This window comes from Solea solea, chromosome 3 (genome assembly GCF_958295425.1).
Source record: "Solea solea chromosome 3, fSolSol10.1, whole genome shotgun sequence".
In the NCBI taxonomy this organism is placed as follows: domain Eukaryota; kingdom Metazoa; phylum Chordata; class Actinopteri; order Pleuronectiformes; family Soleidae; genus Solea; species Solea solea.
This window is the reverse complement of record NC_081136.1, coordinates 3,053,131-3,074,340: the sequence shown is the minus strand read 5'-3', so window position 1 is coordinate 3,074,340 and position 21,210 is coordinate 3,053,131. Positions and strand designations below refer to the sequence as shown.

The 21,210-nt window shown below is 43.5% G+C and overlaps 1 protein-coding gene across 5 annotated transcripts in view; it reads left to right on the top strand.

The window, feature by feature from the left end:
• Positions 1 to 21,210, top strand: part of LOC131456461 (uncharacterized) — a 73,065-nt gene that overhangs the window by 19,579 nt on the left and 32,276 nt on the right. For 4 of the 5 annotated variants that reach the window (XM_058624819.1, XM_058624815.1, XM_058624816.1 and 1 more), the window contains 6 exons: positions 2,451 to 2,516; positions 8,661 to 8,853; positions 11,745 to 12,248; positions 12,355 to 12,846; positions 17,200 to 17,352; positions 20,843 to 21,043. In XM_058624819.1, the coding sequence (XP_058480802.1) occupies positions 8,715 to 8,853; positions 11,745 to 12,248; positions 12,355 to 12,846; positions 17,200 to 17,352; positions 20,843 to 21,043 (1,489 nt within the window). In that variant the 5' untranslated portion in view covers positions 2,451 to 2,516; positions 8,661 to 8,714. The remainder of the gene's footprint in view (positions 1 to 2,450; positions 2,517 to 8,660; positions 8,854 to 11,744; positions 12,249 to 12,354; positions 12,847 to 17,199; positions 17,353 to 20,842; positions 21,044 to 21,210) is intronic. The other variant, XM_058624817.1, reaches the window with a different exon arrangement.

Sequence of the window (21,210 nt, the reverse complement as noted above, 5' to 3'; positions counted from 1 at the left end):
GCCTCTTGATCATTTTCACTTCATATAATTAATGTACATTGTCGTCTCAGGTCGGTCCAAACCCTCTGTCACTTCACCCTCCGCTGTCTGTAAATGTACTTGTTTTCTCAATTAGTGTGTAATTAGTAAGATTGGGGCGATTTTGTTGGGAAATCACCTCCAATTACGTCTTCTATTCAGGGCGGAGAAGCTTTATAAGCTTTTTGGGGCTTAATGTGCATAATTGTACGTAATGACCGTCGTTAATTGAGTGTATTTTACTCGTTTGTTTCACTCCTCAAACAAAGCAAAATACTGACAAACAAAAAAGAAAATCAGAAAACGTAAATCTAAAGACATCCTGAAAAAAATGCAATTTCTAGGATGATTTATTTCTTCCTTTTGAGAAAATAATGCCGAAAAAAAAATGTTCTACTTGCCTTTTCGAGATTCTATATAAATGGTTCATGTCATTCTACCCAAAATATGAACAGACAACAACAAAACACACTGTACTTTACTACGGAACAATCCAATTTCTTTGTACTGGATCGGTGATCACCCAAGTATGCTCCCATTAAATTTAGAATTTTGTAAGAATCCGCCCACCAACGACGCCACAAACGGCTATGAATGCTCAAGAAATCCCAATTTATTAAAAATGGGCAAAACTCTGAAAAAGGTCAATCATATCTCTGTTAAAAATCAACGGATTGGAACTGAATTTGATACGGGTATGCAGGATCAGGATTACAGATTTGGCATTTAAATTTCACATGGGAAGTCCCATCAGACAAGTTCAAATGTGTAAAATTCAAGGGCCGATATGTAAAGATAAGATGAGACAAGATAAGATAAGACACACAGTTACCAGAATATATACAGTATATATGATATATATGCAGATGACATTGTTTTATTTGATTCAGATTCCCTCTACTGTGACGCATTGTTCTTTCAGTTTGGTTCTAAATTCCCGGTTCAAGAGGTCAAACTAAATGAAGCAGACAAAGGCGATGGGATGGACAGAGCTGACACTGCCCTCCTGTCTCATGGTGGCGCTGAAAGGGTTTAAGGATGTGCCACCAGCAGTTGGAAATCTCCACACCAGCGCACTCTTAAAGGAAAAGGGAAACGCACGTGTAACACGGATGTCAGGTCTCTTTGTCCTCCCGCCCTGCGAGTCTATTTCAGCCTCTGTCACCCACTCTGGCGTGAGGTTACAGGGCCTGAATCAAAGGGTGAGTCCTGGGAGGATCTGCTCTCCCGCTCCCTGCAGTGGAGAGGCTCTGGAGCCGACTCGGTGCTTCTTGCGGAGCTGAAAGGGAGAGAGACGGACGAGCTGTTGGTATCACTGCAGTGATTGATGAGCCAACACGTTGGCCCTTGATCCGTGGGTCACGCCGGAGTGCCCGCGCCATAAGACCACCATACTGTCCCGAGGACTCGACGCGTTAAGAAGAAAAGGAGGAAAAAGACGGTGTGTTAACTGAGCAGATGGTGGGGACGTGGGAGACCAGACCCCATCAGTCAGAAAACCGCTGCAACATGGAGCCAATAACTTCTTGAATCACTGCCAGTATACAGTCATACTACCTTTAGATCTATCCTGACATCTGTTATATTTGATCCTGTTCTCTCTCTTCTGTCCTCTGCCCCATCCCCCATTATTTTCCCTTTCACCACAACCTGCCGAGGCAAATTCTCCACATTTTTAAAGCTAATTCTTTCATAGATTTCTTCCTGGTTTTTATTCTTCTCTCTCTCTATAATATTGTAAGGTTTCGGCTGTCCACCATACTCCCATTACCCATGATACCGTGCATGATTTCTGGGTGTTTTCCATGGTAAATGGACGCTAATCAACATTAGCAATTGTGACATTTGATAAAAAATATTTATTTTTATTTTTTTTGTATCATATTTATCCTCACATAACCAACATTTTGGGATCCCTAAAATAATAATGTCATCGCCCCACCTCTTGCCATCTTAATCGGTGTTCTGTGGCAGCGTTACAGCGCCACACCCAGGCCTGGCATGTATGATACATCATTTAAAGTTGTTTTGTGTGTAAAAAAATCTTTTAAACACAACAAAATAAAGATAAAGATCGTATCGGGTAAATTCAGGGCCTGAGTGAGTCCTCAGTGTCTTCACAGCAGCTCAGTTATCATGACAGAGCAGTTATTAATGCACTGGTGGGGGTTTAAATGTCTGTGGAGTGGAGAGGCCCCTCACCGTGTGTCCTCTTTATGTTTGTTTTGCCAGGCACGAGACATTGTCCTCGGTGTGGGGACTCACAGGCCACAGAGAGACCACTTCATCTGTGAACTGCTCTCTCTGATCAATCTCAATCTGGCTCTGATGGATCTGTTTTTAAATCTGTGTTCCTGTGTTCCTCTCTCTCTCTCTCTGTGTGTGATCAATAATGTTTTCACCCTAATTTGGCTTATTTTCTTTTCTTTCAGGGACCCATTTATGTGTCTTTTGTCAGTAAGGCCGTCCTGTGGGACCGAGGACTGTGTCACTACACCGTGAGTCCACAAATACAGTGTGTTTGTGTCCTATGGTCCTGTTCACACTTGGCTTCAAACGGGTGAACCATGTTACGTGATCAGATTAGATTTTCACCCACTCTTTGTCTTTACTATGTTAGCAAGAACAAAATTATGTTTTTATCGACTCTGACTGTACAGACGTGTCTGATCAAATAAGACGAGTAAGATATTGTTTGGACAGAGCAGAAGCAGCTGAAAACTTACACATAAATGTTGTACAAAAAAGATCTATAAAAACAACAAGTGGGAACTTTTTACAGTCTAATGTACACAGGAATACAAAACGTGCACTTTCTAACAGATATTGTATGTAAGTGTCTGTTTATTTGCGCGACTGACAGGAAGAAATGGAGAGAAAAGAGGCAAGAGAAGCTCCAGTGAATCAAAGTTCTGCTTACGCTGCTGTAACATAAAATGAAATCTTGTGTTCCTAAAGAAAACTACACAAAATAGGCTCATTCTAAGGCTAGGAAAACAAATTATGTTAAGGACCCGAACACATGAGAAGAAGTTAAGGAGAATCTTTTTTTTTTTATCAGCTTTTATCCACAAGGAACCAGAGATTTGGGAGCATTTTTGGGAGTTGCGAATGAAGAGATTTTTTTGTGTACACAACCAAGTCACAGCTTTGGGAAAAGGATGATGTCATAGCCCCACCTCACCTCATATTCATTGTCGATTTATTCTTGTTTTTGGAGATTTCTTTGGTCTGTTAGCTTTAACTACTTAACTTTGCTTTATATTTTCTTTCCTTGATAAAGTAAAGCTTTATTTGAAAAGGAAAAAAGTAGCTGGCAGAATTACAGCACCACATACAGGCCGGGAATATGTACTACAGCATCTAGCGTCATTTGGGTGGGTTTTTTTTGGGTGTTTTTTGGGTTAACGGAAAACCTTTTCCAGAACAAAAACAGACAGAGCTGTGTAGAGGAAGTTCCGTGTGGATAAAAGCATAAAGAGAACATAAATATGGATAATGTTTATCATTTCTACCAATATAACCCAACTTAATGTTACACACAGGACCTTTAATCCTCAAAAAAAGCACTCTGAAGTTGTAAAATGTCTTCAAAACGACAAATTCTGTGCTCACACAAACACAGAAAACACACAGATTCATTTAGCTTTTCTTCTTTGGACACTGCAGATATGTCTTTAACTATAACTAGTTAATGCCTAACCTTAACCTTAACTTAACCACATGTTAAATCTCAAAATTAACCAGTTCCTCAGAAATTAGGTTCTGCCTCATTAGGACCAGGTCTTGGTCTCCATGAGGACTGCTGGTCCTGACAAGGTCCCACAGAGGTAACAAATACAAGAACGCCCACACACACTCTTTTCTCCCGTCCAACACTCTAAAGTCTCCACCTCTCCCCTTTGCTCAAAAGAGTCTGGGAGTGGATGTGCCACAATTAACAGTGGGGTTGCCGTGGCGACGGCAGAGTTGTGTGGGCCGGCTTCCTGTCTCGGCCTCTGGTTAAACAAACAAGTAAAGTCGACAGACAAAGAGGTTTGCTGGTCCTTACAGCCTCATTTACATCCTGATCTGCCTTCAGCGAGTTCATCAGCGCCGGCATCACCACCGCCGCCAACGCCAACGCCAACGCCACCGCCACCGCCGTCCTCCACCTCGGCTCCGCTCCTGCTATATCTAATAAATCAAGAGGGCATTGTGATGGTAAACCTACGGTGACACAGAGTGTCTCTGTCTAAACAGACAGGCAGGTCGACAAGAGGCTGTTGACCCAGCGGTCCGCTTTATATAGGCGTCAAAAACGCGCCCCCCCCCCCCCCCCCCCGTCCTGTCACCTGGGACACGAGCTGCTAAGGGACGGTGCGGGACAGAATGTACAGGTGCCCAAACAAGCACAGCGCTGCCCTGAAACACTTTAATATGTGTGAACAAGGAGGTCAAGACAAGTTTTATGGTTTCACTCAGAGGCCGAGTCGCTCGCCTTTGTTGTTCCCTTGTCGCATTGTTCCTTTAATTCGTTTAAACGGGTGGCGCGGGGCAACAAAGGTGTCAAATTTGAGGCATTTATGTTTCACGTTTGGCGGGGAATTGGGGCTGGCAATTGGAGGGTTGGACAATTCATGATCACTAATTGGTGTTCTGCAAATAGAGAAGAATGTGAGAATGTGAATGCTTAGCTTATTTTTGCAGCATATACAGTACATACACTAATAGGACCACCATTAAAATACATATAAAGTACTTTAATATAGAGATGGTCCCACTTTTGCAGCTACAACAGCTTCCACTCTTCTTGGAAGACTTTTTGAAGCCAGTGTCAAACCATGTCCATGTCTTTTCGGCATCCATTTGAAGAGGTCAGACACTGATGTTAGACAAGAGATTAATTGGCCGTGTACGTCTGACTCCGCCTCTGTAGGTGGCGCTGTATCTCCCAGTAAGATAGTGCATATTCAATCAGTTACCTGTCGACCTTTACTTCACAAAAAATAGGCAAACACAAGCCGTGGAGCCATGTCCGTGTCGGTCGGCATCGGTTTCACTTCTGTGTTTTTAAATTCTCGGGTCACACGGTCGTTTCCTCTTCCTCGCTTCCCCTGACAGCGTTTTTTCTGCTTCTTTTTGACCGGCTCTGCCATGATGAACGTCTAAAATTACGCTATCACTGCCTGGATCTTATAGACGGGGGGGTGTCTGTAGTGCCGTGAAACAATTTGGGGTTTCTTGCAAGACTTAGGATTTGGGTCTTACAAGGCTAGTTTTCCACTAGGGGGAGCCCCTAATCTCCCCGGCAACAAGACAAGATTTAACCATCACAATGACTCTGAAGCTGTTGCATTAAGGTAAAAACCCTGCATAGTTCTGCTTTGCAGTAAAATAACTGTATCAGTTGCAGCAGTTACAGACGGCCAGCATTACAGTTTCCGTCGACATCCATGACACTGGTGTGGGCTCCTCCGGGGGCCCCTGCAGGCCCCCAGGAAACAGGCTGACCTCCTGGCGTCAGGCAGCCCACACGCTGTCCTCACACAGCCACATACTGGCTAATGTCATTACGGAGCCTGTTTGTGGTCAACAGCTCCCTGATTGAGACGCACAAGTCGCAGCGCGGCTCAATGAATGTAGGAAGTCTATTAGTTAGTCAGAGTCCCAGATGGCCTGCAGAGGACGGACTCGCCTGTGCTCCCTCACCCTCCTCCCCCCTCCTCACCTCTAAACACACACACACACACACACATACAGTTAATTACAGTGCCTCTGAGTGAACTCTGTGAAAGGCAGACGACTGTGAGCGGAGACACAAGTGTGTCTATGTCCCAGCGTCTGCAGGAACAGAGGATTCTTCACAGAGAAAGAAAGCCAGGCTCAGGCTCTAACAAGGTTAAACCCCTCAAAAAAAAGTGACTTTTTAAATCATGGAGATTTGTGTTTCTGCGGGGTGTAATTAGCTTTGCTGTGGGGGACGAGGAGGAGGGTGGACGGAGGGTAGGGGATGTTGGACATGGTGACAGTGGGACACATTGTGGAGTCCGGCGGATTCGGAGGAGTAAATCTGATTATCAGCTCGTGTCAGGAGCCCGGGCTCAGATGCAGCTTAGCATTCAGAGAAACTTTCTACTTTCAATGGTTGAGACAATGAGCGCGCTTTAGCAGGCCCACGCTGTCCCCGAGTCAGCCCCGCCCCCACAATCTGACCCCACCCACCTCCACAACACCACCGCCGCCACCACCGACCCTTACTGCTTCTTACTGCTAACGATGCTAACTTTGCGCCAGTGTGTCCACATATAAAAACTCTTGAGCAGAAGAAGGAAACAGTTTCCCGTCTTTTCCCCACAGTTGCGACGTTTCTGCTAACATAATATCTCACGTGTGAAGAGAATAAACTAAATAAAGAATCAGGGAGTATTGTTGATGGTGTGTGAACAGTGTAAACAAACTCTCTCCAGGTGGATCACCTGTATGTGTGTGTGTGTGTGATATTTAAATGACATTGAACTGTGTGCGCGTGTGTGTGTGTGTGGATGCTTTAAATAGAGCTTCTTTTTCATTATTGTCATTATTTTGGTCCCTCTGTAGCACCGTCGTGCTCAGACCTGCTCGCTCTAAACGTTACTTGTTGTGATGACACAAAAGCGCCTCTCGGGCCTTTTGACGTCCCTGAGTGACAGGTAATGAGGGGAAGGGCCGTAGGGGAGGACGGGGAGCGTGGAGGAGGAGCTCCTTGCTCCTTGTTCTGCCGCCTCTGCCTCACTTCTCCTCCTCTTTACATCACAAGAATGCGAATCTTTTAAAGCCTGCAGATCTGAGGGGAGATGGTTGCAGGGATTTAGAGGCTTGATCCTCCCTGTGTGAGTCACAGACAGTGACCCCGCCTTCCTCCCTCCATCTGAAGGTCTCCTGGTTCACCGACACACACACACACACACACACGTTGTGTTTTTGTTGTGTGTGTTGAAGGAGGCGAGGAGACGAACTTCACGTGCTGCTTTAAATCCAAGTCAAATAAAAGCGCCTGTCGCCCGTTTATTACGAGTGTTTGGTCTCTAAAGGCCAAAGTGGAGTTTTCAGCAGCTCTCGTCCTCCTCTCTGTCTCTCTGTCTCTCTGTCTCCATTTTCAATATTGACCGTGTGTGTGTGTGTGTTTGCTCTACATTGTTTTATCGCACTTCACATCATTTTCTGCCTCCTTTTCTTCTTCAGAAGAGGAGGAGACTGAGCAGAGAGCTGGACACACTCACTGTGTATGTGTGTGTGTGTGTGTGTGTGTTGAAGTGCAATACATTCTCTCAGCACAAGAGGGCAGCGGTGGCAGCTTGCATCATTTGAAATTCCCCCTTCAACAAATCACAACAGAAGAGCAGGACTTTCATTGAACACAGTTGGGTTTTTTTTTTTTTTAGTTTGGTTTTTATTTTGAAGTTTTATTGAATTAATGCAAAAAGTAAAAGTAAAAAAAAAAGGTTAAATTCGTTTTAAATGCCTTTATTTTGTCTATTTTACTACTCTCTTACTTCATTTGTTACATGTAAAAATAGATAAATACAGACTCTTATAAATGAGTTATGTTGATTAAAGCAAAAATAATGCCTGCAGAAATAGTAGATTAGGCTCAATATTTTGTTAAAAATTCCGGATTAATTCAAAAGTAAATACATACATGTCATTAATGTCTCTTTTTACATTTTATTTTTTCAAAAAACTAAATCTAAATTTGGTTTTATAATTTTCTTTTTATTCCATTTACCCCGTTTTGTGTCATCCCAGTAAAATGTTAAAAATATTGTAAAATATTATTATCATTATCAGTTTTATTGTGTTCTTACTCGCTTTTGGATAAAAATCTTATTTTCTTTTGTTTTATTGTGTTAACATTCATGAATTATTACCTGTCATTTAAACAAAACTCTCTTACAGAAATCAAAGTGGACTTAGTCTGAATTAAAAAGCCATAACAGGAAGTTGAAAAATAGATGAACTGTTTATTATTAGTTTTATTATTTCTTTTTAAGAAATAAAAAATTCATATGTTTATTTTTCATGTCTTTCGTCAGATGTGGGCTTCCATAGCAGACTCGTTGATCGTCTTTCTTCATTCATGGACACAAATGTTGGTCTTCTTCTTTGACTGCATTCATTTCTATTACTATTTAGATTTAAAACTGTAGTACGTAACTTTTAGGGGCTTTTCTGTTGTTGTTGATGTTATTATTTTGCCTCAGGTTTGTTTTTGTGAACAGAAACTAGCAAGCTCTTTGCGTTTGCTGCGTCTGTCATCTGAAAACAGACCTGACAGGGGGAGCGTTTGAGTGTATACAGCGGCAGAGCAGGGGCGGGGCCGGAGATGTGAAGAGTTTATTTGACAAAATGTTTTGGGGTTTTTTGAGCTGCAATATTCACTTTTTCTGTTTTCAGTTCAACTCCAACCTGTTTGCAGTCGCCTCGCTTTACTAGCGCAATGTCGATGTCGCCTCTGTCTATTTTAACGTGAAACGAATCACTTCCTGCGTGCAGCGTGGGGTTTCTCATGACATCCGAACACAGCTATTCTGAGGAGCAGTCGTGTGGAGCTGATAGTGATAGTGGACACTTCAGCTTTAAAGTGACTCTTCTTCTGTCTCCTTCTTCTGTCTCGCTATCAGCCTCCCGTCCGCCCAGTGTCTCGTCCCTCACTGTGTCCACGCTTCCTGTCCCACATGAAAGCTCGCCCCGAGGACTTCCGACCGCCGCGTTTCCAGAACTTCAAGTCCAGACCCGAGCCTCGGTCTCCGTCTGCGGTCAGGACGCCGAGCGCATGCACCGCCTTCACCGCTCCACAGATCCCGGCGCTGGAGGGTGAGGCTTATCGACACAAACACCTGCTGCTTTCACGCCCAACGGGTGGAGGACGCTGGCTGACTCCTTTTGACTCCGGCACTCGCTGCTCATTAACAACTTCTCTCCTCTGTTTCTTCCTCCTCCTCCTCCTCCTCCTCCTTCCTGGAGCTTGGTGGCAGTGGAGGCCACCAAGCTCGTCGTTAGCTCTTAATCTCTTTCTCTCACTCACTTTCATTGGGGGGGTGGGGGGTTTGTGTTGGGTTAAGTGCAAATCTCTGGTGAGGAAGTGCCCACAGCGCCGCCCTCCTGGTGGCCCCGCGGTTTGGTCGGGGAGTGAAAGGACCTGAGGTCCGGTGGGAGGCCTGCCCTGCCGCTCCTTTCAAAGCTTCTGCTTCTGATGTGAAGGCATTTTCCCCCGGGCACACACACACACACACACACCTCAGCTCCACAGCAGGGCATTGCTTTCAGTGTGTGTGTGTGTGTGTGTGTGTGTGTATAGGGGGGGTAAAACACTAATTATTCCACCATATGTCGGTCGACTCCCTCACAATCGTCCTTAACCCTGAAGAAACGTGCTGCGGCCAAGTCTGACACATGTCATTCATACACACACACTCCTCCATGTGTGTGTGTGTGTGTGTGTAACAGATGGTAATGGCAGTGTATTGTAAGAGGGAGGCAGTGCAGAAATGTGGCCTCCACTGCGCTTCTCTTTATCCCTGCCCGTGCTGACTCCTGGCAGCAGCAGACTTTGCAGGAAACAAGAGCAGATTGTCTCACACCCTCCCTCCTCACCCTCCCTCACACACACACCCTCAGAGTGGACAACAAGACAAAAAAAAAGGGAGGAGGGAGAGAAAAGAAGGCGGAAAAGCTGGAGTTGATGTTTGAGAATCTGTCTCTTTCACACCCTCTTGCTGCTCTGACATGGTTCCGGTTACCAAACCAAATTGAGAACCTGTCGTCACATTAACACTAATAATACGTTGGTTCGCAGTCTAAAAAGTTGGTTTTCAATCGTACATTTGTAGATTTATTACTTTTTAATGGGACAGTGCATATTAATGAAGAATATTGACCAAACCCGACACACAAGGTCTTATTTTTTTTTGTCCAAGCCTGACAAATCTAATCTGAGTTGAACTAACAGCCATCAGTTCTACTTCATTTACTCTTTATTTAAACTTCAACCGCTGATAATTATGTACATAATCCATCCATTATAGTTTATTTTGAGTTGTTGTGGAGGAAAACGAGAACATCCACCGTGGTTGAACTCAGTAGCCTGTTATTATAATAATAGTAGATAATTCCAGTTCTGAACAGAAACACAAGGTCAGTCTATACTTTTTTGTCAATAAAAAAAACAATAATAAAAAAAACCCACTTAAATTCACCTTATTTTACTTTATGTTTAAGATATTCTCAAAAGCAGAGGAGCGCTGTGGGGGAGGAGGATCACTATCTTTGTAACTCACTCCCAACCTAAAATAAAACTCAATCACACTATAATCTCTGTCCATCCCTGAAGTTTCCGCCCTCTTCACTCGCTTTACTTGTGCAACTCTCGAGGTAAATCATGACAATCTTATTGATATGATTCATTTCGTGCGCACCTTTTACCTATTTCGTCGGAACTAATTCATATTTCGTGGCCAAATTTCCCAATTATCCTAATTATCACTTTTTACCTATTTTGTGGCCACAAATTAGTATTTAGTGCACAGATTTTATGTATTTTGTGGGAACTAATTCATATTTTGTGGCCACGAATCAAAGTTAATTTCCAAATTAGTCATTTTGCGCATGTTTTACATATTTCGTTACCACAAATTAGTATGTTGTGTTATTTGGTGCACACGTTTTACCTATTTCGTGAGAACAAATTAATATTCCGTGGCCACAAATCAAAGTTAATTTCCCAATTAATATTTAGTGCACACATTTTTATTTTGGGGGCCACAAATTAGTATTTATTGCGCACATTTTACTTATTTTGTGGCCACAAATTAGCATTTCATGGGAACTAATTAATATTTTGTGCGCATGTTTTACCTGTTTCAAAGTTTCCAAAATTGTCACAAACAACTTGTTGAACATCTTTGTAAAACACTTTTCACAACACAGTTTCATTTTCAGATGTCTCCGTCTTGTGATGACTGTGTGTGTGTGTGTGTGTCTGTGTGTTTCGCGGCTGTGGTTACTTGCGTGAACACCGCGTTGGGAAACAGCCAGCTGCTCCGGCGGGACGATTACTCGCCGCCTTTGTCAGAGAGTCGACCTTCTCAGCAGGGAAACAAGTGTTTGCTCCAGGACCAAAGTAAAGTGGGAAAGAAAATGTCACACGCAGCTTTCTTAAAAAATGATCTTTTGCTGTGTGTGTGTGTGTGTGTTTCATCATCTAGAGGACAAAGACAAGGCTTTTATCAGGGTCAGAGTCCAAAACTACAAAGATGGTCCTGGAACAGTTTAGCCAAAGTCAGTCTTTAAAAAAGCTCTTTGAATAAAACAGAAACATACAAACACTTTTATTGATGACCAAAAAACTGGGAAATGTTGTGTTAAAGTAGCACAGTATAAATTATTAATATAAAAACATAAGAAAATATACAAATATTACATATATATGACATATTGTCCTGGAACAGCTGAACTTATACATGTATGAATTCTTGAAAACACTATAGTTGGAAATGTTGACTGAGCATTCTCAACTCGTAAATTATATATATATATATATATATATATATATATATATATAGATATATGTGTGTATATGTAATTCTTTTTATTCTAAAAGCAAAAGTTGGAAATGCTGATTCATTGTTCCCAAATAATTAAAATAAAATATAAGATGATGAGAGTGAATATATAGTGAAAAGTAATTTTGTTGTCTTTTTTTGAAGGATTTTTCCATCTCACTCCACACAGAAGAAGAGGAAGTAGTAGAAGTAGAAATGTGGTGAAGGATGAAGGTGTGATCACAGGAAGGAGCTCTGCTGTTGTGGTCGTTCCCTGTCCTCCACTTCCTGTCACACCGTCTCTGTCCACCATCAGTCCAGCGAGGAACCACCACGACAATCTTCACCTGGATTTTGGAGGAGGAGAAAAACACAAAGCAAACACGAGTCCAATGTCTCCATCGTCTTCCACCTCCTCCTCCCCCACCTGCTCCTTCCATCGTTCTCTGGAGGACAAAGAGGAATCTGAGAAGATGGAGGATGTTCCTCGAGCCGCTGCAGCGTCCGTCACAGATCCTGACGTGGAGCTGCTCCTCAGGTCTGCTGGTTCTGGACGCTCAACCTCAGAGATGCTGCTCTCGCGGACGTCCTTCTCAGATTTAAGCCGTCCTCCATCCAGTTTATTCAGCCGCAGCACGAACCTGAGCGGCAGGAGCAGCATCCTCTCAGGTAAATATGCTTTTTATACAGGGACACTGGAATAAATGTGAACTCAACTCGACTCTTGACCACGTTTTTACCCAGAGAACTATGTTTTACATCTGTCTTTTTACAGCAGTTTACAGGGACTCAGACCCAGGTGGCAGTGGTTGTTTCTCCAAGTTTTCTCCAGAGCTGCAGTCACCTGTGGTCCGTCACACTGCAGCAGGGACTCGCTCTCACCAATCCTCTACCACCAACACCACCACCACCACTAGTCTTCCTCTCCATGAACAAGTCTTTGGCCAAACCAAACATCTCTCACCTCACCCAACTTCACACCTCCGTCCAATTTTGGACAAACCTTCCAGCAGTAACACAAAACACAAAACAGCAGAAATCCAACACCAGGATGTCGTCACAGATCCTGGTCTTGACCCATCCAGGGACTCTAATCATGGCCTTGTTCAACTGGCTTTCCCTTCCACCACTTGGTCCTCCTGCCCAAGTCCAGAGAGGACTACAACTCCCCACTGCTCAGGGTCAGGAGCAAAGTTGACCCCTTCTCCTCCTCCACTGCAGTCTCATCGTTGGCCCGTTCTGCCGCCCATCTCTCCTCTCGTCAAAGGTAGGCACATTCACACACAAAAAGAAATGGGGTTCAGAAACTGAAAAAAGCCAATTTCAGAAGCTAATGTTCTTTTGAACGATTTCCTTATTAGTGTAAGTTGTAGATGGGAGGAAGAAGGATGGAAAAATGGCAAATGAAATGAAGAACATGCAGTCGTCTCCAGAAGAGATAATGTTGTTGGTGGTAGTTTTGGGTGTTCTTTGAATTCCAGCTTGCCAAAACTTAATGTTTGTTTATTTTCAATTATGTTGTGCGTTGAGCCACACCTACCATTGATGACTTAAGGTGGTAGAACTCTGGTCCTGGTTCACTGAAGCCCTATACCCGTGGAAACTAAACCAAGCTTAAATTAGCTTCCCCCCCTAAAAACACTGCTATGGTAAGAAAGATGTCCCTCTGTCAGGGCTTCAAAGGCTGAATCACAGAGACATTTATCAGGCCGAGAAGATCCATGACTGACTCCAGGTAAGTTTTCTGTGGAGACATTCATCACGTACCTTGATGACACCATGAATATAATGTACCATGTGACAGGAAGCTGGGATTCAGGCCCTTTCCACAAAGACATGGAATGAAAAGTAAACAATCGTTCGTTTTCCCACAAACCCAGTCTGGTTTCAGGAAACGTCTTCCCAAAACACTGCAGTACATATGCCAGGCCTGTATGTGGCACTGTAGCACTGCTACACCAATACAATCACAGAAACGGAAACAGAATGAAGGAAACCAGGACGACCGAGGAAAGACAAATAAAGTTATCATGAAGCAAAAAGACCAAACAAATTCAAAACAAATGTCAACGAAGATAACTGGCAGTGAATATCAGCTCAAGAGAGAGGTGGGATGATATCATTATTTCCCTAAAGTAGCATATTTAGGATGGGGTTTGCAGATTTTCCCACTCTGGGCTCCGTTTTCAAAAAATAGCAATTCAGGGTTCCCAAAAGCCATTTACGTGTGCACAAAACCCCATAAAACTTAACCGGAGTCAACTAGACTTGTTTTCGTGTGTACAGCCCCTTAGAGCACCAAGGTTCTCAGTAGAACCAGAGCCTGACAGGAACCGCGCCGGTGCTTGCTGACGTGAAAGCGCTTTTAGCGCCCGATTGTCCTAAACATGGTTGGACATCTTTCTTAAACAAAGACACATGACCAGACACGGGGGGAAATCAAAGCCTGTTTCTATAGCGAGGCGTTCACTCGCTCCTGCCCCCATCAGCGCACTGTGAAAGCGTCTCTGTCAGCCTGTTTTTACCACCTCCTCTTGCATCGTAATAAATAATGCAGAAAGCTTTTCTTTCTCTCTCTAAATCATCAATAGAGAGGAGAGCTTTTGATGAAAAGCTGGTACCATTTGATTCCTCGTTCAAAGGCATGAGCCCCCAACAATAGGCGCCGGGGTCCCTACCTCGTGTGCTGTGTCTCTCAGCCACGGCTCCCCCATGCCTCTGCTATTCTCTGGACTATGAGAAGGAGTCGTGTAGCCGATGGTCATAAATCCACACTGACCACCGCTCGCTGACGGCACAGTGCTGCCACAATAGTCCTGATCTACAATACCTCTGCGGCTTTCCTGCGGCCACTAATTTACCGTCCCCAATGGGGATAAAGAACGGGGGCCACTGACATCTGACTCCTCCAGGAACTTTATGAAAGAAAGCAAACAATGTGGAAATTGTGTAGGGATTTTCTCCTTTCTATCAGAGGCATCTACTGTTCTCTGTGTGGTGCTGTACTGCGGGGGGGCCCTCGCTGTATCGGAGCATGCTGTTCTCTTCATGGCGGACACAGAGCAAGTGTCACCGGCTCATTTATTTGACCCCAGATGGAGGCAGTTCAATCTCAATGTGGTCTCAACGTGACGGCAAGTAAAGTATAAGTCTGGTTTTGTTGTTTTGAGCCATGACTTTCCTCGAATCTTCTTACCAAAGACATTTCTGACACAGAGATGTGACTACAGCAACATTTGATGGGTCAAGGTGAACAACAGACTTCATACAATGTTCATCTACATCAACTTTTAGGTCCAATGTGTAAGAATTAGTAACTTATAAACTTCTAAAAATGGTATTGAACAGAGGAATCCTCTGCTCTCCTTCTCACTCTCCCAAGGATGTCAGGGAACTATGGTGGCCTTTGCATATCAAAAAGGGTCTCGTCCCTCTTTGTTTGTGTAGCAAGCCTTTGCTTAAAAACTTTGAAATGCACACTTTGGCTGTTTCATCCTTTAAATCTGCTGTAGAAGCTACTGATGGCTCAAGATGGCGACCTCCAAAAAGCAAGGCCCTTAATAAAAAATGCTAAAATTATTTTTATTTTAAAGCAATTAAACACCTATACAAACATATTCATGGATACTATATTCGGATTCTGGCATTAAAGCCTCCGAAATGTTACACACACTTTGCTGCATGCAGTAGATGGGGTACACCCTGGACAGGTTACCATTCCAGAGACGAACAGCCACCTCACATTTACACCTATGGTCAATTTAGAATGTCCACTTAACCAGAATTCACACTTACCCAAAAGATGATGACTACCAGCCTATTTATCTGATTGCTGGGTGTGATTTATGTTTAGCTTTTCAACTCTAATCATCAGGAACACAGATTACTTGTGATACAGAGCTGAAACTGTTGTCTGGAAGTGGATTATTTTCACTTGTTTCTCCAACTAAGAATTCCCCAGTTTTTGGGATCAATACAGTACGTCTATTTATCTTAAAACGAAAATGGCAGTCTTCTTATCCCACTCAGCCTCTTGTGACCCCTCCATCACATTATTTTTTTCTCAGATCCCTTACAATCCACAGAGCGTGACCCGGAGCTGACCTGTTTTGAGCAACATCTCCAGAGTGTAACTGTCCCCGACAATGGGGTGGGGGGTGGCTGGAGGGGAACTGTCTTGGCCTGGCCTGGCCTCTCCTCTCAGGGTCTGTCAGCCCAGCACTGTGACTGGGAAAAGGAGGGCCACAGGCACACAGAGCAGGCCTTGTCTCTCTCTAACTGTGCTGTGTCAAACACAGCAAACCCCTCAAAACCGCCACCACCAACACCGCCACCCTTAACCTCCCCTGAAAAACTGGGCCGTGTCTCAGTGCAGCCTTCGTCGGATGAGAACGACAGCTGAGTTGACAGCAGCAATATGCTTTGAAGTGTCAAGTCAAGTCCTTCCATTGTCTCTACGAGTAGAGCGCAGAGCTGCTCAAGTGCACAATAGTGTGTGGGTGTTTGACAGTGGTGTGAGGGCGGCGGCTCCATGTGTACGTTTAAACTTGCCCATGTGGGCCAAAGCCAAAGGAGCCGAGTTTGCCTTTTTTGCCTCTGTATATATTATCCTTTTGTCCGCGGCGAGCTGCTCTGCATTTGTAATGTGAGAAAAAAGCCTCGACAGGCCTCTTTCAGGACGACGGCAAACAACACGCCAGCCGCTCAAAACCTGCTTCGCCCGCTAATCTTCGAACTTCTAAACCAGGACGAGTGAAACTGTTTCGGGTTTTTTTTGTGGTTTTCAAAATTCATTAGCTCGGTTGATTTCAGCTTTCGTTTGCGTGGGGTCTTCCAGCTACTTATTTGGTTTTTATGTCAGGTGAGACCAGACTGCTTCTCTGCCCCCCGAGGCGCGGCATTAACGCAGTCCTTAAACTTTCATACCTTCGCTGAGTGCCTTCACTCCTGGAGGTCCTGAGGGAGGGGGGGTTTGTTTTGGGAGTTGTCCACTTGTCAAAGTGTTAAACCTGGAAGGGACTGAGCTTAACTAAGCCCACAACAACATCAAGCTGAGATCCACAGTCTGATACCTCTGTGTTTCCTCTAAACTGTCAGCTTCCGTGGTATTCTTTGTTTGTTTACAAGCCTATTTACCAGTCCCAGGCTACATCCCTGAGATTTACTGCCGTCACAACACAGGGATTCATTGTAGAGTGCAGTCCAGTGCATGTGCTTTGTCGAGCCACTCTGGAATTCCGGGGCAACATCCAAAAGAATACCAGTGCTTCTACATGATGATCTGAAAGAACCAGAGTCATTTTAAGCTGTAAAATCTACTTTTTTTAGGTCTTGGAAGCATCTCTTTTAGAGATTTTGGTAGAAATAGCTAAATGAGATGCTTCCAAGACAGATTTACAGACATTCCTTTTAACGAAGAACATTCAAGTGTTTAGTTTACTACCATGATGGCTTCTTGGTGTTTTAGGTCATACGCTGGTTAATACACAGAACTGTAACAGCATAAAGGTGAAAACCTTTAATTTCCTAGACCAGAATTACAGATTACAGTTACATCTAATTCTCATCATCATAAAGATCGACCATCATAACATTAACCCCGCCCACTCTGCTGTTACAGGACGCTGCGGCTCAGCGGCGTCACGTTACTCGGAGCTCAGCTGCAGTCAGTCCCACGTGTTTGACGAGCTGGAGGCCATCGCTCCCCGGTCGGATTCCTGTCCCTCACTGGACGAGGCGTCCCACTCGTCGGACTGCCCTTCACCTGACACAGGTACAAACACACATTCAGCAACACAAAAAGTGTGAAAGTGGTATTTAATGTCATCTAAATCAAATAATATTCCCATTGATTCAAGGTTATTGATAAAGACATGCTGTACATGGTTTAGTATAATGGGCTCTTTTGAAGTAGTAAAAACACAAAAGTTATTGATTTACATATTTAAATGTATTTCATTTCTGTTGCTAGAGTCTATGTACTGGACCTTTACGAGGTGCTGAGAAATTGTACTTTTTGTGATATATCAGGTTTTTCAAAGGGTAGATTTAATGGCTGCTGGTCCCCTGCTGCCTCGTTCGGTAAGTTTGTGTCACTGACGTAAATCAGAACGGAGGATTTCAAACGCTGAGGTTAACAAAATTGGTACATTCGAAGTTACTGACGGAGGCAGCAGTGGATAAGAACCTCCCGTGTTCGCAAACGTCCATTTCCAAGCAGGAAACAAAGGTAAAGGTTAGATATTGTAGCTGGTTTTCCTTGTGTCTCCCCACTGGCCACTAAGTCTTCAGCCAAACACACTTAAGAACCCGAAACCACTCACTTTAATGTGTTTATTTGTTGTTGTTTTCCCTCACGGTAACGTAGTTAACTAGACACGCCGTCCCTCCACGGTGACTTGTGCCTTGTTAGAGACAGGGATGGGTTTATCTGTGTCAGGTCAGGTCTGAGTCCATGTTGGCCAACAAATGCAGTGTCTGTGTGTGTGTCCTGGGGCTGCTTCAGTGAGCTGCCAGAGAGAGAGAGAGAGAGGGACATTAGCCAATGATGACTTCCTCCACCTCCCTCGCAGCCCCCTAATCCCCAACAAGGTGTTTAACCTGCTCGTTTGACCTGAACCTCTGTCTGAACCTGGTGACCTTTGACCCCGAGGATGTGGACGGATCTGGACGACTATGGCCACAGCGGCCGCCGACTGATAACAATCAACTCAGGCCTCTGACCCAAAGTGAGCTAATGCTCTAAACTGATTCATATCGCAGCGACTAAGGAAAGCACTATTTACACAATGTACCAAAAACCTGATTATTTGGCTCTAAATGCCATTTTAATGGCTAAATCCTAATTTAACCCAATTAGCGTGACTTGTATTCACTCTAAAGCCATGGCAAACTTTCCCCATTCGTACAATGAATGGTGTAATCTGAAAAGACTCAGACTAAATTAACAAATCATCATCAGATTATTCCACGGCAACTGCACGAGGGGAGTCCCGGGAATAAAAAGTGCTCGACAAGAATAACAAATTAGCTCTAGTAAACGTTTCTTGATGTGAATTCATAGGTTTCTTAAGCCAACTTCCCCCTCAGCAGGATTACTTAGCATTTGAATTTGAAGTACATGCGTGGACCTCTGTCTTCCTGATGCTAAGTGGGTGGCAACCAGCGTGTCCGACACCTTAATCACGAGATTAGTCATTCGTTATCTGCCGCTGTGTTTGCTGAGTGTTTTTTTCCAATCTTGCGGCCACTTTAGACTAATGACGGGACTAATGCCGCCCCGGCCCTAACTGAAAGTGTGTGTGAGTTAGTGTGTGTGTCCACCACCACATTGTGTTACACCAGCAACTATCCCAGGGATTTCCTGTCAACGACTCCTGCGTGTGTGTGTGTGTCTGCCAAGGCAACAGTTCCTTTTTTTTTTTTTTTTTTTTGACTTTACCAAACACCGGCACATCAAGGGACACATCAGTGTGAAGACTCGCCAACTGACAAGTCTGTGTGTGTGTGTGTGTGTGAGCAGAGCGGACATGGTGTCATTACACAGTCAAAACAGACAAACTGAAAACTGGGGGAAAAAAAAAAGTTATTCTAATGTCAAGTGCACATGGAAACTTTATAGGATACAGCTGGGAAAGTGTGTGTGTGTTTGTGTGTGTGTGTGTGTGTGTGTGTGTGTGTGGTGGGGATACCTGCAGTGGAGCGTGCTGTGTGAAATCCCCTTGAAGAAGAAGAAGAAGAAGGAAAAAAAGTGTGGCAGCGTGGGTCGGGGATTTGCATGGGCACTGAGCCACGCTGACACTGATCCGCTTTTAATTGGGTGTGACGATGAGAACTCTGGAGCCTGAGGGAGAGATGGTGTGTGTGAGGACACTGATCTGATGATGATTGGATGGAAGGTTGGGGGTGGTGGTGGTGGTGGAATTGTCTGTAATTTCATAAATCCAGTTCAACAAGTAATTCGCTGTCATTTTTTTTGGAGTGACTATGTTCAAAGGTCAGAGGTAACGCCGGGGCTGGGGGACACACCCTTATGCGCAGGTGTACGTGCAATTAAAAATGGACAACAGGGAAACGTGCAACTGACAGCAAAACTGACAACATCTGTCTGGTAAACAAACTGCGAGAAATACACACATTACACCTAAAAGAAAGGGTGAAGAGTCAATGTAAATATAAGAATTAAACACGATATTTCAAAGTAAAAGTTTGTTTGTTTTAATTTTGAAAACGATGTGTAGTTCACAATAAATAAAAACATATAGATGCAAAGTATTCTATAAATAGCTTTTGTACAACCTCAAGTTTCTGAACCATAATTACATTACTACATGTCTGTGGGCGGAAATTAGCGTGATAGCTATTTGGTTTGTTCATTGTTGTTCATCTTGCGCAGGGTGAACTGCGCTGACTTTGGTTGGTAAAGTTTTATGTGGTGTCACCATCAGACCAGAAGCTTCATACCAAATTAAAAAAATAACTCATAAAACGAATTTAATACAGCCGCTTTTGACTGTGTTTATTTAGCCCTAGCTAGAAAATATTAGCATAGAAGTACTAAGCCCTAACCAGAAAATGGTAGCATGAAAACTCTGATTAGCCCTAGCTAGTAAATGTCTTTATTAATCCCTAACAAGAAAAAGTTAGCATAAAAACTATGTTTAGCCCGAGCTAGTAAATGTCTTTATTAAGCCCTGACCAGAAAATGTTAGCATAAAAACTGTATTCAGCCCCAGCTAACAAAATGTTAGAATTGCCACTTGCAAAACTAAAATTGCGAGCAAGGTAAATCTATAGCACCATCTGTGTTAGCACATTAGCATTCTTTCAGCTATGTAGCTTGGCCGTAAACTGATTAGTTTAGTATATTAGCTTAAAACAGCCATTTTGTCCTTATTTAACCAAAGTTAGAGTCAGTTTACGAACAGCTGCAACTTCATTACTAGGTAAGATGCTTTCATAAAGTATGAAATGTAAAGTTTTTAAACGTTTTCGTGTATATTTTTAGTTATAATGTTCCAGGGCTGAAGTTACCTTTTTTACGTGTAAAAAAATATACAATTGTCCCATTAAAAAGTTGAATGATTTCTCTCATTTTATGTTGTTTATGAAAAATAGCTTGTCTGCACCTGCCATGCAGACCCTATCTGTTTACTTCTTCATATGATTCACCTGTGCAAAAGCAAACCTGTTTGGCAGAAATCACACTGTCTTTTGTTTTTGTGCTGCAGGATATTTTTCCCTCATATCTTTGTTATCTGCAGTGCTGTCGCCTGGCCTGGCGGCGCTGACGGTGGGCTGTGACTCGGGGAAACTGGGCCCTCTGTCCCGGGTCCAGCTGCTCCTACTGGACCGACCAGAACCTGAGACCTTGCAGAGTCCTTTCAGTGTGGACGAGGAGTTCTCGCCAGTGCAGGACTGGATGGAAATGAGGATGCAGTATGATCCGCGGTTTAATTCAGAAGGTATCGCTTAACACATTTATATCAATGAATTCCTCATTTTTTTTATTTAAGGACAAAGTCCACAAAAACCTGAATGGAAACAGAAAACTGAAATTTCATATTAATTATATATTATATATATATATATATTATTAACATGGATAAAATATCATCCAACAAAAAAAAAA